General features: G+C 37.5%; 1 protein-coding gene across 2 annotated transcripts in view; it reads right to left on the minus strand.

Annotated features, from left to right (window-relative positions):
• The window catches only part of PPP2R5A (protein phosphatase 2 regulatory subunit B'alpha), a 42,739-nt gene that overhangs the window by 3,318 nt on the left and 22,475 nt on the right, over nt 1–16,946 (minus strand). The window contains exons 3-11 of one of the 2 annotated variants that reach the window (XM_082276809.1): nt 16,152–16,253; nt 11,116–11,208; nt 9,037–9,167; nt 8,774–8,833; nt 7,456–7,564; nt 5,002–5,055; nt 1,855–1,905; nt 1,029–1,148; nt 817–944 (exon numbers count right to left, since the gene is read on the minus strand). In XM_082276809.1, coding sequence (XP_082132935.1) covers nt 817–944; nt 1,029–1,148; nt 1,855–1,905; nt 5,002–5,055; nt 7,456–7,564; nt 8,774–8,833; nt 9,037–9,167; nt 11,116–11,208; nt 16,152–16,253 — 848 coding nt within the window. The remainder of the gene's footprint in view (nt 1–816; nt 945–1,028; nt 1,149–1,854; nt 1,906–5,001; nt 5,056–7,455; nt 7,565–8,773; nt 8,834–9,036; nt 9,168–11,115; nt 11,209–16,151; nt 16,254–16,946) is intronic. The other variant, XM_082276810.1, reaches the window with a different exon arrangement.

Consider the following 16,946-nt stretch of genomic DNA (forward strand, 5'->3'; position numbering starts at 1 on the left):
TGAGGTCCCAAATATATTGATGCTCCAAGGACTATTCCCCAAAGTTTATATTCAGTGTTAGTTGCTACGTTTGCAACTAGACAGACCATCTACATAAACCCAGAATAATTGCAAAGCCTCCATGGGCTTAAATCAGGACATCTGTTTTACTCCAGGGCTGTGGGAGGCTCCTGCTCACCCTCGCTTTTGCCTGTACAAGCTTTACATTCTGCACATTGACTTCCAACTTAATTCAAGGTGCTGGCACCAGCAAGCTTTGCTTTTCAGTATTTCAGTACCATTACTGCTTCTTTCAAACACAGGAATACCAATATTTAACTTGTGGCACTAAATATAAAATGAAGCAGTCACTCATTTCTCAGCCCTACCATCCTTTATAAGCGTTGCTCTTCTCTGATAGGATCTTTTCCCCTTCTTGTCTCACTGGGCAGCAATAAATACTTATGAAGACACAGACAACTGTATTCATCTGAAGTATTAAAGGACAGCAAAGCATAAATAGAAGCAACCCTTGGAAATGGTTTTGGTCTAAGTAACATTAATTTGCATTTTGAAGTAACACATAGGATCAGATGTGATTACGATATGAAGACCATCATTCAGTTTCCTCACACTTTTTCAATAAATTCCAGGTCTCCATCATAAAAATGCAGAACAGTGAAAGCACAATATAGCTGAAAGTGACACTCCATTTAACACCCAGAATGCCATGGATTTAACCTGGTTTAAGTAAAAATGAAGCCACATTTACAAGCTCCCAATCCAAGCCTGAAACAGTGGACAGTTTATTTACAGATGAAGGGAAATGCTACATACGGATTCCAGTGTTCTTTGGAGATCTTGTACAAACTGCCAAACATAATTGGTAGAATTTTATCAATGTTCTCCTCAATCAGGCTAAGAATATATTCGTTATTCCAGAAGTACAAAGCTCTTTCTGCAACCTGAAACACAAAGTTAGGGGTTCATAACAACCATAAAATAAGTTACCACAAGGTTTGTCTGGGGTTTTTTTTATGCTTATTTACCTGAAAATGTGAACTTGACACACTCTTGGATATTTGCTTAAATAAAGGCTCTTCTATTTTTTTGAATTGTGTTGGTTCTATAACATCTAGGATTTCTTCAATTTCACCTAAAAACATGACCTGTTTGTTGAGAAAGAAAAAAAGGATGAGAATGTTTTATATCACCATTGTAAACAGAAGCAAACAAAATACATCTTATACATTAGTCATGAATCTGCAAGGAACTCTGTGTGTCGTTACAAGACATTTAGACATTCACAGGAGTGTTGCAGCCTAAAAGAAGTCAATCTTCACTCTCAGCTACCAAGTTACAGCTCTCCTCTTGGACTTCTTTTGTGTAAATACTGAATGCTTCACCAAACTGCTTCTGCAGAAAATGGGGGATTTTTTTTACAGTTAAAAAGAAAAATTAGGGCATCTTATTTAAAGAATGGTTGCAGAGATTATCAGAGATTACCAAAGTAGCTTTTGAAGTGATAAGTAGTTAATTCCCATATAAAATTGCAACCAGCAGAACTCTGTGTAGCTAGCACATAAAAATTTATCACCACTTGCAGAAACAGAGACAACATTGTTAAGGGACCCACTTTTAAAGAGTTGTTGGGGATGGAATCTGGTGGGATAAATCAAACTCCTGGTTTTTAAACTCATTTTAACTACAGAGAAGAAACTGAGTCACATGACAAAGGTGAGTGCCTCAAGAAGCTTTAAGAACTGCAAGTTTTCTGCAAGATCTCTTGAAGAGCACAGCAGAGAGAAGGTTTGGGAACCTGCCCCACAACATTTTACATCACAGCAGACACTAGAAACAAGACACAAAACCAACCTCTTTCTGACTGCATGTTTTTGGCCAAAATTTGAGCAGTCCTCTGATTACCTGTATGAAAAATACAAACAAGTTAAAGCAGAACAAGTTTCTTTTTATACTTGAGAAGATGAAAGAAGTACTGGTTTGCTTTTCCTTATCCAGTGGTTCAATGAAAACTGAATAAACACTCATTTAAATGTTTGTCTTGTTTAGGTTACCAGAATAACTTAGACCCTTATGGCTTTGTGTGCCTGTGATTATCCACACACACTCTGCTCCCATCCCAGTACTTACATTTGATTACATCAAAGCACCACAAAGTGAAGGTAACCCCCCTGCAGCTAAATCTCCCAGAATATTTTTTGTCTTCTACTCATCCATACTTTGGGGAGCACCTGCCTTGGCATCAAAGGTTTGAAGCCCGAGAGGAAACAGTATCTGCTGACAGGGCTCTACAGAGGAGCCATGGCCTCCAACTCTTCCTTTTCCCTGCTACAATTTGACATGTTAGACTGGAAACTAAAGTAAGAAAGATGTGAACTTACAGAGGAAATGTATTCTAGTATCTACATTTGAAACTACCTTACACAAGACTGGAAAAAACAACCCTTTAGGAAAATTAATTGGAAAGTACAGCCCCCAAGAGGAATGAAGGGAATACAGCAAAGAACGGCTGGAGGCATTTTTTCCTAGAAATAAACATCTCACATGGCATCTACATTACAAAATGAATGCTGGCTTTAAAAAAGGAAAAAAAAAAAGCTGTAACTATGTTCCAGAAGCAGAAACATTCTCAGAGCCTTATCAACTTTCATTCCAAGGAAAGGACCTCTATTTTTTTATGATACAACAGCACCTAACGGATCATACCCAAAGGCAAAATTACTCAGTTATTTGAATCCTTCCATATTTGCTTTTTGCCATATTGATTTTTTTCCTTCAGCTTTCCAGCTGGCTGCTTTATTAACAACTACATGTACTATCAAAAGTGGCTTTCCAGAGAAGAAGTTAATGTGACTGAAGTGCACTTTCCAGAACATGTTACTGCAAGAACTTTTGAATACACTTTGCTAGAGAGACCCATATTCTCAATGAAGAAGTGACATGTTCTGAGTATAACAGTGCACACCTCAACAGGATACCTATTCCTTGCTCCTCCTTGCTGGAGTATCAGTTTCCAGCTTGACTATGCTTTTATATTAAAAAGCTGATAGCTGCACATTTATGTTCATGGATTGCTGCTCTTACTACATATTATTAATATTAATATTCTTCCCTGAGCTACAGGATTCCCATAAAGTGGCTTACAACATAGGCACCTGCTGGAAAACTTAACTCATGTACAAGGACTGCTCATTTAGCCTGATTTCTTCCATGTAAAGGCCACTGCACTCAGCAGGGTTAGGTAACAAACTCCTCTTGTCAGCTCTGCAAACATCAGGCCTGACCTGAGGCAGACTACCATAGCTACAAGAGCTCAGATTGAATGTCCTCCAAACTGACCCTGAGTGACAATTCCTGCCAGAAAAATAACAGTAAGGTATGTGTGAGACAGCCTTCTGATGGAGTTCTTAAAATATTACTTGACCTAAAGCCAAGAAAAATTTCCAATGCTATCTCAGCAGTTGCCCCAAATTTTAACATTTACTTTTCAAGCATTTCAGAAAGTTTCTTAAAGCTTCACTTCTTATTAACTTTGATTCCTTTATAAAGCAACTTTTACTATATATCCAGAGTAACAACCAAACCAAACACAGGCAGTGACTCTGCAGTGAGTTCTTGTGTCTTCTCCAGCCTGAATTCACCTTTAACTGATTAAGAAGCAACCACAATTGTACAGACTACAGTCCAGCCCAGCCTCAGAATTGCACTGTGGCACTGCTCTAAAGTCCTCACAGCAGTTTAGGCTTGGATCCTGCACCACACTTCGATACATTTCTGTCAGGAAGTTCTGACTTTGTCACGCTGTCACTTCATTCAACCTTGCAGGTTTTTATGTAACACTACACATTTTCTGCTCACATGTCAACTTTAACTGTCAAAATGCCTGCGTTGTTTCCTCACTTGGCTTAAGGAATATGGGTTACACAATTCTTTTCTCCTCGCCCTATCCCACAAAACCAGCTTATTGACCAGTGTGACTGGGAACACTGCAGCACGGGGGGGAAACAAGATGCTTCAAGCACACAAGGCAAATCCACAGACATGCTCCACCACCTACAGAGCAACTGGTCAGCTGATGAGGAACATCAGTGCTGAAGTGGCTGTGCTGGAAACAAGCTTCCACTGAAAGACCACTCAGAGAAGATCAATGCTGTTTTCCCAAAGCTGTTTATCTTTTTTTCTTTATAGAAGAAAAATTTAGGTCTTGCATAAGCTCTTCATTTTTCTGTCAGAAAAGGGGTAAAGTATATAAATATCAACATACCCCTAATGGAGAGATTCCTGATTGTCCAGCTAAAACCAGTTTATTTTATAGATGGCCTGACATCACTCTGTGTTCTCATGAGCTGCTGCACTGCCCTGAGCCTCTGTTTCTTCTTCATGGGCCCTGCCAAGGCCTGTGCATAAACCCTTTTTAGCTGAGCTGTCAATACGTATCACAGGAGACTCAGTCTGGCAAAAGCCACAGATGCCTGAAGCACCTCAATTCTGACTGCCAAGAGCCACCCTAGGAACTGAAGAAGCAGGACAGAAACACCACATTTGGAATTTCAGAGGTCTTTCTGTCTAAATGAAGTGTTGTTATTCTTTTCAACTTTTATTTTGGGATTGTTTATTCCCTAAAATATTTCAACTTCATGCAGTGGCTAAGCATAAGCAATCAGTACCAAAAACATTGAAATTTTAATTTTTATGAAGAGAGAATATAGCCATTACATGCTTTCTCATTTGGGGTAGTTTGCATGATACCAGCAGTTCAAACTTTTAGTTAAATCTGTGCCCTATCTTGGCCACAGTTTAAGACACAAGTGCCCTTTCAAACCCAGAATTTTCTTAACTATCCTAGATTTCATCTTCTACCGCCCCTCCCCCTCACCCCAAAAATCCCACCTATAGATCTTTAATCAGGATAGCACAGCACTGCTGTACAATTCAACAGGTTACACTGAAATATTTAATTGAAATTAAAAATAGAAAGACATCCAACTGAAAAACACTTACAGGCTCTGTTAAAGTTGTATCTTTTTCCAGGAACTGTACAACACAATAGGCGAGCTAGAATGTAAGTCATATGGTTATTTAGTTTAAGCAGACACTGTTTAGACATTGCAGCATTACTAAGTATCACAACTTCTAATGCAAGCACTTCAGATCGTGGGGGGAACCCAACCTAAGACACCCTTACACAGCCATTTCATTTTAGTCCAAACTAAACAAAACAGCAATTAAAGCAGCAAGATATACAGCCTGGTCTATCTTAAAAGAAACTTCCTGCTCACCAAAAATCATTTCTTTTCAACCTAGAAAATTATTTTCAAGTTTGGCAGATATTTCCCTAACTCATATCCCATATGCAGACAGATTTTTCTTAACATCAACTCCTGTATTAACATTACAAAGCTATCACTTTCAAACATCTATATTGGGGTAAAAAAAGGGCCGTACTTCCAGTAAAAAACCAAGTTAACACAGGTTTGACTGAGCACACATTGCACATTGCTCAGGTACCAGACATCTACAGCACACAACATTCAGTGGTAAGATTACAAGTGAAAGAATTTTAACATATTGCAAGGCCACAAGAGATCAGGCAGCTGTTGTCCAGCTGAATGTCCAGTCCCAATGCAGCAATGGCCAACAAGTGCCTGTGGAAAGGTGGAAGAAGTGGGGAAGCACAATGTGATGAAGTCACCAGCACTGCTCTCCCAGCCTCTCGTGGTTTCTGTGCAGGGCCTGCTCAGGCCAAGGATATTTGATGTTATATAATCACTTAGAGTTTAGTTACTTAGCACATAGTTGAGTAAGTAAACAACCATCCCATGAAGAAACCATACAATAATCCTATTACTGAACTAGTTACAATCCTAGATTCTATTAAGACTGATTTTAAAAAGTCACAGTATTTCACAATATAAAGCAAAGACAAAAATTATGTAATATGCATCACATTTCAATACTCAGGATGCTTGAATTTAAGCCCTCCCTTTCTTTTTTTTTTAATCTGTTATGCCAAAGCAGATAATTACAATGCTGTAATTGCAACAGGTCTAATTTATTTCTTTTTGCCCATAGGCTACTGATGCATTTGTATAGACTCAAAAAATAATAAATGTCACACATTAATCTCATAAAATCCCATTATACATATATATACAGTACAGTAATGCTTTACTGTTCAAAGACACAGACTCAAGCTTATTTCATCTTGAAGGCTTTAACTTTTAAGGGTAGGCTATACTTTACTCAGCAACAAAGCAACCAGGCCACTTGGGATTGCAATGCAGATTTAACACTGGCTTAAACCTTTGGCATAAAACGAAACCAGGAACACACGGTGCTGTGTGTGCACCTGGCACTGGTGTTTTAGGAAGGGACAGAGTGGCCTGCTCAGCAGGACAAATGCTACTTTCAGGTACAGCTGAATTAATAGAGCCCTTTCAGGTACCCAGGAACTGAATTAAATGTATCCCAGAAAAAAAAGGGCAGCTTGCTGTACTGATCTGTCAGTGAGAACACCTCTGGGAGGTGACTGGGCCCTTTCATTTCACTGACTGATACCATGGAACAGCAAGGCAATAAAGCACGAAGACAAGTGATTTGATTAATTTAAAACTTCATATGAGAATTAGGAATTAAGTGAGCTCTTCACTTGCTCCTGTTTGTAGGCTCTACAGCCATAACGATTTCACTTTAATTAGAAACCCATTTTCTTGTATCTTTAGTCTGTAAGAGCTGTATTAGTGAGCTAAGTTACAAAGCAAGTTTTAATTAGTCACAGCAGAATTACTTCCAAGTTTGCATCAACTATATTCAATACTTGAAGTGCCATATGTCTGGAAAGGATACAGATTATTCCTCAAATGAAATGCTGAATGTCTGTGGCAAGTATAAGAATCAAAGTCAGCTGAAGAACTGCAGCATTCTGACAGCGTGTCATGGATCTACATAATTTCTGGCTGATCCAGAGAGCTACTGTGCATTTTTACCATTTATAAATGGCAACAACATTCTCTCTCCACCCCCACACCCGCCCCCCCCTCCCCCCATCACTGGTATGGGTTTAGAACGAGAAAAAACTTCTGAAATAAATACCTGGCCATGCCCAAGGTTCCTTTACACACAGCATTTGAGTTACATAAAGGAAGTGATAAGAGCACAAGGCCCTGGAATTAAATGAAGCTTAAAGTGTGACAAGACTACAAGCAAAAAAGCTTCCAGCTTCAGTTGGTAAGTCTTTGACTCACTGGTACATACATTCTTTCACTTGTAATATATGCCAAATATTATCTCAAAATCAACATTTAGATATAAGATCTGGAAGACTTTTTAAAAAAGTAACTGAATTTGCAAATGTTTTGGAATATTGATATTTTAACACATAGTGCTTTAAATTTCGTTAGTTTCAAATGTAAATACAAAAAACCCCAACACTCTTAAAAATAGGCAAAAGCTTACCTGTGCATGAAACAAAGCTAATCCCTTTGCAGTATGCATGGGAATCAGAACTTTCATAAGGAACTGTTTGTGTTCTGCTTTCAGTGGCAGTGCAAAACCATTGATAATACTGAAAACATGAATAAGCAGGATTTATTTTTATTAAAAAATATTTTTTTTTCCTAGCAAGTCAAGAATTTCTGTAAGTTCAAGTGAAACTTCATTTCTGATTCAGTTTTTAAACCTGATTATTTTGAAGCCATAAAATAGCTCTACATGTGCACAACCTTTAAAACGCTGGTATCATGAGAGTTTAGACTCTTGGCAGGAATACCAGAGAACCACAGTAGAAGCTAAATAATACTCATTAAATGAGAGCTGAAGTATTTTTATCATGACCTCCATTAAATAAAATCATCTACAGTAAGTCTTGCTGTAAAATTTTAAAGCTTAGACAGATGTATGAGGAAGCTGATCCATTTCACCTTTTCACAGTCACTAGCAACTTGCAGAGAAAAAAGAAGAGATTACACAATTTTAAGAGTGCAGTTTGAACACTTGTTTTGAGATTGTTGAACAACCTTTCCCTTTAAAAACAAATTGTCTCATTGATTCAGTCATCTTTTATTTAAGAGTTGGTGAGCTCTAGAACAGACAAAAGTCCTTCAGGAAAAGGTTTAGTTTCTTTTGCCCCTTACATTTCAGGCAAATCTGAGAAAATAATGGTATCCCTTTCGCTTGATTTTTCATGAAAATTTGTTCCACAATAGCTTCACCATATTTTTATTTTCAGTTAGACCAGCAATACTTATACAATTTTCTACTGTGGCAGTTTTGGAAAGGCAGTAAAACAAACTAGCAGAGAAAAACTTCAAAGTTAAATTGAAGTTAGTGAAATAACATCCAAAAAAAAAGGTAACTAAAAACCCCTAGCACTTACAAGGCTTTCCTGAATAGAACTGAAGGAAAACCAGTCTGAAGATTAGAGCATTTCATTCAGCATGAGGGCAAAAGTTAACATTCATTTCCTGAATCAAAGAACAAGTCATCTATCAGGTAGAAGATAAGTAAGAGTAGATAGGTCTGACAAACAAGGACCCTTGAGAAACATTTTTTGCCAGTCATCTTTAAAACTTGCACTGAAAAATGAATAATTTATTCTCTGTGTCCTAATTTGATACTCATGTGGTGACCCAGACAGTATTAGATTATCCATGACTGCACTTCATCACTCATTACTGTAATAATTCTCTTCCCCCCCTCCATCCCCAAAGCAGAAAAGCTGAAGCAAACATTCATAATAATATTTTATATTTTTTCTGTGTGAGATCAAACTTACCTTCCTAATATCTCAAGAAGTTCAGCAACACCATTGAAGTGCTCTGTTTCATATATAAACCTGTTAGCAAAAAAGACAACCATCAAAAATTGACACAGAGGATCAGATTCCAAAGAAATAACCTTTACTAAGCTTCAAATGTTTGAAAGCCAGATCACAAACCAAACCCAGGTCTTTTATTTCAAGAATAAATCACTGCAGACCCAGACCATGAAGGCAAGATAAAATATTCCTGAAGTTAGTCACACATACACAGAGCATACCTGAGGAAAATGTTGTTTATCTGTTTCCTGATGAATGCTCTTAAACCAAGGAATTTTCCATAAATTCTATGAAGAACTGTCTTTAGGAAATCACGTTCTCGTGGGTCTTCACTGTCAAAGAGCTCCAACAACTTTAAAAATTAAATTGAAATTCATTACTTTTGAAAGACTTGAGATTTTTGTTTTGTTACTACCTGATTTGAATTTTATCTTTAATTAACAAGTTTACATTAGGAAAAAAATAGAATCAGTTTAACTGTACATTTTGTTTAGCTGTCAATAGTAGATTTTCAAAATTACATTTTTAATAAAGATGGTTTTTTTAAATAAACTCATCAACTTCATTCCTTTCCTGTGTACAACAGACACCAAAGTCATTCCAGTAACTATTATACTATCAAATAAAACTGAAATTGCAAAAATGAGATTATCAAACTGTAAGTAAGAGGTTTACACTTGTTCTTTAAGAAATCAGAATGAATCACATCCATATCTTATATTTACGACTTCTTAATTAAAGTCCTTTACTGCTTATCTGAAAAAGGTACTTTTATCTTGATGGCTGAGAAAAGCATTCCTATACAAGAAATTTTACAATTAAGGAGGGGGTCAAAGAATAATCACAAGATATGTAATTATTAACCAATTCCCTATTAATACAGACTAAATGCTGCAATAAGCTAACAAAATTTCCACACACTTTTTTCTTGTAGAAAGTTTTCCAAGGATACAGAAAAGACCATGCTCACTCAAAGACATAAAAAAAATATTCCAGTCCCATATGAGACCACAATTTTTGTTATTTTTTTAACCCTGCATGCCCAAGCAACAGCATATTCAGAAATGTTAGCTGCCTTGAGCAAGTGAGTAACAGCTCAAGCAGTCCCCAGAGTCTCCTGCTCAGGTCTGAGCTTAGGTATGTCTGTACCAAGCAGCACAAGGGACTGGAAACAGCTGTTCAGGAGCTTGGTTCGGGCTCATTTCAATTTTATATTTAGCAGGAATTTCTCAGGGTCACTACTCCATGTTTTTTCCCATATATAGCTAGCTGCTGGTTGCATTGTCTTTATCTTGTACTGTAGAAAAAGATCAAGTGAAATGTCAGGAACAAACTCTGCAATGCTGCTCTTAAGGACCAGAGGTCAATTTGTAAACTGGATACTCACAGCCAATAGTTCACCAGCAGCTTCAGGCTTAAATTTTGTGTGTAAGTTGAATAAAACTGAGAAGAAGGAAACACTTATAAACAAGAACAGTAGAATCAAATAAGTGGAAATTAAATGCAGTCACTGAAGGTAGGGAGGGAAAGCACCCATCTTATGGTTTTATTTTTCATTGCTGTATTGTGATGGCCTGCCAGCACTCTTCACATACTGGGCAAACAAGTATTTTGACAAACAAAATCTGGCAAACAAATATTTCAACATGTTGAAAAAAATCCCCACTGAATTCACCTTGAACGAAAAACTGTTATGGAATTCTACACCGTAATTCCCTAAGAAGTTATATTTAACATGAAATCTCACTTTGTTTTCTTGATCGTAGTTGCTTTGCACGGTAAAGCATGACTTTCCTTAGTAATTTCTTACTTGATTTTCCTTCCATGGTTAATACACAATAGCAAAGAGAATTACACTATCTAGACGCAAGTAAGAAGGTGTTGAAACACATTTCATGTACAATAAGTAAATGAACTTTTTACAAGAAAAAAGCTTGCGGTAAGTTTTCCCATGATACAACTGTGAAGAAACCAAACACATAAGGACTACAAAAATATAATTAGCACATTGTTGATTTGACTGGAATTAAGTTACAAATCATGAAAAACACAACTTGTCTTCACAAATTCCAAATGTCTTGCATTGCAAAGCAAATGAAAACAAAGTGTTTCTGAAGTTACTAATTACATATAGCCCCGGTGGTAGGATGTGCTGTTTATTTAGTGTTTGGCAGAAACCACTGCTGGAACAACTGAAATTTACCCTGTGTCAACATGAAAGCTTTAAGAGTCCATCTGATAAATTAAACTTGAGAGGTGATCTTTAAATCCCACTTTCAACTTTAAAACTCCCCTCTTACCTGCTGCACAAATCTCTGGTCAATGTATCGCTTCGCAATGCTGGGCTGAAAATCTGGGCTCTCCAAAAACCTCAGGAAAAACTCATACACCAACTGCAGACATGGAAATGAAAATTCTGAAGTTAGTAAGTATACCATAACACAGCTCTCAGCCCAAAACCAGTGGGACTATTCACATGCTCAAAAACTAAAAAAACTGAATCAATGCCTAACACATCACTGCTTAACCACAGCCTCTACTGGAATTTACTGAAAGAATAACATTAAGTACATAGAACAGTTTAATTCCAGAAGAGTCAAATGAAAATATCACTAGTGGACAAAAACCAAGTTCTGAATGTTACATTCCTGCCATGTTAAGAATTTATTATCGAGAAGTAAGCTACCAAATATTTAGCAGTACTGAGTAAAATTAAGTGCTCTAACATTACATAATTCCTTAAAGAGATGAAGAAAAATATACTAAGTGTTCCTGAAATTAAGTTTTGACTGAAAACTCTGAAAATGGAAAGTCATATTAAAGCAGCTGAATGAATTCACAGAAACTGAAAGAGTTTGGATTAAAATTAGGCTTCTATATCCTGGAAACTCAATTATAATATCCATTATGGCTTGTAGCATGTTATTTCTATTTAGTTCAAGTTCCCATTTGCTACAATCCCACAATGCCCACAGATAAAAATTCTGACAGAAGATAGAGCTACCGAGGGCCTGGGTAACAGAGAGTGGCATGAAGAGGCCAGAGCACAAGTCCCATATTTTGGGGCTTATCAAAAGTCCGAGATAAAATACTGTACTTCCACAACAATGGCAGGTTATAAAATACCCAGAGGGCATCTCTTAACTAAGACACAACCGAGAGGAAAGAGGCCTTGTGTTTAGATTACATTCAGAGCTGTTTATGTTCTCAATGTCTATGTCATAATTCCATATAATTAAACAACTGATTAGTTGTTTAATTATATGGAATATAATGGAAATAATACTAAAATGCAATTTAGGTACATAATGCCATCACTGACTGTGTTTCCAAATAAAACCCACGCAGAGCTGTGCTCGTACTCACAGGCACGAATTTCAACTATTACCACCCTGAGTACTTAACTAAACGGAGAGCCAACACCTGAGTAATTCGTAATTATAATTAGGAACCTCACTTGAGAGAAATGCATGACAGTAAGTACTTTCATGTAGAACATTTGAACTGACAGTTACTTACGCATAGCCTCAAGGAGGGTGTGCTGTATCTGCAAAGCAGAAGCTCAGAAACACAAGTTACCCTTCACTTTCTCCCCCTCTGAAGAAGAGCTTTTCATATCAGCAGTTTACATAGAAAACCAGAATTGTTAGGGTTGGGAGGGATCTCTGGAAATCACCTAGCCCAACGCCCCTGCCAAGGCAGATTCACCTAGAGCAGGTGGGGTTTGAATGTCTCCAGAGAGAGAGACTCCATGACCTTCCTGGGCAGCCTGTTCAGTGCTCTGCCACCCTCAGTGTAAAGAAGTTCTTCCTCATCTTGTGTTTCAGTGTATGGCCATTACTCCCTGTCCTGTCACTGGGCACCATTGAGGAGTCTGGCACCATCCTCTTGGCACCTTAGTAGACAAGCCAATAATAGAATTTTAAATGTTACCTTACACCATCCTCTGTCTTAGAAAGAGCTCAACCATGACTGTTTAATACCTTCATCAATGACACAGACAGTGGAGCTGAGAGCACCCTCAGCAAGTCTGCAGATGGCACAAAGCTGAGCAACCTGATCTCATGTACCCTGTCTCTTCTCATTGCAGGGGGCTTGGACTAAGGTGATTTTTAAAGGTCTCTTCCAATCTAAAACATTCTGATTCTACTGATCTTTTTCAAACTAGCAACTAGATAGATTCCTGTAGAAATGGGCAACATAAGGCCAGAGGGAAGTTATATAGCACAGCGTCATAGGGATTAATTTTGGAATTTAATTCAAAATTTCTGTAATAAATTCCTATATGAAATATTTCTGTCAGTGACAACAGCAAAGAACAGCCATGTGCGATAACTGCTTAGACAATGCAACAATATTGGAAGCTACCACCAGGGGGGAAAATAGAAAAAAAGAGAAGTATGTCATGTTACCAACAAGAAAGGACAAGTTGACCCTGAAGCCCTAGAAGAATAAATACAGGATGAAACTCAAGGATTGCAAAGTCACAGTTGGAGTTCCAAGAAAAAGCTCTGCTAAGCATTTGCAAGCCCTTAAGCTGAGAAAGGGTTAACCATAGGATGACTAAGATCCATCCTCACAATGAAGCTATGGAAGTGACAGATGAAATCCTAGGATATTCCAGGAAGATACTGACAGCACAGACAGAGATGTATAGTCCTACACATGCTTGAGGGAATTTATTAAAACCTGAAAGGAGACAGAGAAAGAGCCACTAGAATTGTCATGGGACAGAGCACTTTTTAAGAGTGAACACTAGATTGGTATTAGTTTGTTTTCCCTAAAGGACAGGGGAGGAAGGATAATTAGGGCTTCTTTCCATAAACAGATACAGTGACTGCAATAGACATCAAACAGAAGAACTAAGTGAAAAGCACAATGCTGCACCATCTTGTTACAAGCTGTCCAAGATTAAATTCAGGATATCAACTGGCTATCAAATAACTTTGGAAATCCTTGTGAGCCTCGGGAAATACATGAAAGCCCCTCTATCCAGGCCATTTCAGGAAGCAAGTTGCAGTGGCCATTTCTGGGTAAATGAGCTCTGGGTTCTCCTGTATGCTAATGTTTGCAAACTTAAAAGCATAACAACAACAACTATCAAACTAGGGCACCAGAACAGATTCTGGCCACAACAGATCCTACCCAAAGAGACAGGCATGCTCAACTTGAGTTTAATAGAAGCTTTACTATTGGAAATACTAAATCAGGGGAGAGATGTTGGATTTAGTAGTTTTTGTTTTCAAAACTGGTCTGCTTGGGTCGAAGAGCTATGAAATACAACTCCTAATGCTTTAGTGATTCAATCTTGCAGGGACCACTAGAATATTTTTACTTTAAACTACCAATTCTGCCAACTCTGCAACTCCCTAAGCTTCAAAATACACAGTGGCTTTAAATGCCAACCTGTTCGACCTAGTTTGGCTGTTACAAACCACCTTGAGCGCTGCTTTAAAGCAACATCTTTCAAGTGCCACTCACTTTACTGAAGGTCTGCAGTGTTTTGTTGTGGCTACACACACTGGTAACTTACTAAGCAATTATGTCAACAGATTCAGGCAGAAAGGAGTAGAGATTCAGATTTTTTTCTTTCCTCTCCGAGAAAACTGGTTACCTGACTGCCAGATCAGGATAGAACTTGGAATTTGTTTGTAATTGATCAGTCACAAATCACAGCCAGCAAAATATCCACATCTTCCCTCCTTAAAAAGTCCTTTAGACTATGCCAAAAATAATAGTATATTTTGCTGGGGAGGAGAATGGTTGTGTACAGCCTTTCTTCCACACACAAAATCTGACATTTCCAGCAGCTTTGTGCTCCTGAAGGGCAATTAGCAAGTTAGCCAACTCAGTCTTCTATGGTCCAGTAGCACACGAACTGTAAAAGGACAGAGTGGGAAACAGAAACTGTTTCCATTGGGCTGCAAGGAGTGATCTATTCCCAAGACAGGATGAACAAGAGACGCGGGAGGGGGAAATCCACAATCAGTGACCAGACAGCCTGACAAAAACTCCCTTAGAAAAAAGCAAGGAAAAAACCTGAAAATAAAATTTCAAGTAATACCACAGGCTACAAACCTCTTTCAATTCCTCTCAGGCAAGCACAAGGCACAAGTGAACTGATCACAAAATGCACAGGTCTTTTTCTATGAACAGGACTAGAGTTTAATTATGACCTAAAGTGAACTAAGCTAGCATTTACAAATTTTATCTCTGAGACACAGGTATTTAGAAGTCAGATGGTGCTGCTACTGACCACAGGAGACACTTGCTTAGCCCTTGCACCCTCCCACCCAACAAAATCAAGCCTCTCATCTAGTTCAGTTACAGCCATTTCTGCTATGAATTAGAATCAGCCATATGTAAGAAAATAATTATCACAGCCTTTAACCCACAGAGCTATTTTCTGTGGTAACTTGATTCTTGTTTGGTTTAAATCTCAAATGCTATGCTGAAGATGTACTTTTTATAGTCAGTATTAGAAGCCCAGTTTTTAAACAAGAGCATTTGTTGATGCATTGGAAATATAATATTATAGGGGCAGGGTAGCATTTTAGCTCTTGAGAGGAGAGAGCGAATGGTATGCAGATGTGCAGCAGCTTAATCTTCTACCCACGGCAAAGAGTTGCTACTTAACTTCTCTTTAACAGACACTACTTACATAAATCAGCAATGAGCTGATATCCGAGATATGTGCTTGTACAATGACAACTTCTAGGAGCTAACTGAAAATAAAATAAAATTCAGCAGCATTCCAAGTCAATCACGTGATTGATACAGCAGTGCTACAAAAACCACGAGCTTGCCACAGGAGTGCAACAATGGAATAACCACGCAACTGTTACCAAACAACGAGGATATTGTAAAGTTTTTGCATGGAGGGAGGGAAAAGGGTGGGAAGAAGGAGGGGATTTCTATTTGCTCAAAGGACAAATAAAGGCTAGTACTCCATTTTTTGTAATTATCATGAGAAACTGAACTGTTAATATTAACTTATATTTTATTAAACCTACACTAAAAAGTTGCTCAGTTGCACAAAACAAACCTCTTAGGTGAAGAACATAATTACCTAATATATCCACAATTTTCATACATACACCACAATTTAACAGTGCAATCCCTCTGTTTAAAAAATAGTATTTAAGCCATTTAGAAGAGTTAACATTCAGCCATATTTATACATGCTAAAAAAAGCATCACCTTTTTTCCCTCTCAAGTATAAAAACTCAATTGTACTATAAAAGCAATTTTTATGTTCTTAACAAAGGCACAAAATGACTGAAGAATCCACATTTCTTGCCATACAAGAAGGCTTGAAAGTGAAGAAATCACACACCTGTATGTGGGGCCATGAGGCTTCAAGAGTTGGTTCATCTTCTTCTGGATCAAAATCTGGGTTATCACTAGGTGGAAGTGTTCTGAAAATATTAGAACTAATCTGCAAGCAAAAAAAAAAAAAAAAATTGTATCACTGTTTATGCTTCCACACATCACATGCAGTAAGGTACTGCATTTATCCTAGAATCAAATGAAACAAAACCATCTAAAAGAAGTAACATAATAAATCACTTCTTCATTTTTTCAAAACTGCAAAATACAAGCAGCCAGAAGTCTGAAACAGGTCAGTGAAAATAAGAAAGTAACTTTTGTCTCAACTGCTTTAGAAGCTTGTGGCCAGACATGGTCATATTCCAAAATTTTCCCTGAAACTACGGAAGTTAAAAAAAAAATTCAGCTTTCCTATAAAAAACAATTTTTAACTATGTGACACCAAGAACTCTTTTTAATAAGACCACAAATAAAATATAACTAACCAATTATGATTTAAAGAGATCTCTCTCCACATGTAAGGCAGACAATCCCAAAAACATATCTTATTCTCAAGTTCTTCACTTTACTTGATTTCGGGATATTTCTGTTTACATTTTTCACTTTTCACCTTTGAAAGTTTCAAGATGTTTCAAGGTTTTGGGAAGTTAGAAACGTACCCATTCTAGCTTTTCCATTTCACACCGTAGCTATTTTTTCTTGAAGTTACTCTAAGTTACTTTTAGTATGATACAGTCTCATCAAACCGATTTCAAAAGGACAAGTTTAAAAAAGGTTTCTTCAGGGATTTTTGAAGTATATT

Source organism: Coloeus monedula (assembly GCF_965178545.1).
Source record: "Coloeus monedula genome assembly, chromosome: 2".
Taxonomy (NCBI): Eukaryota; Metazoa; Chordata; class Aves; order Passeriformes; family Corvidae; genus Coloeus; species Coloeus monedula.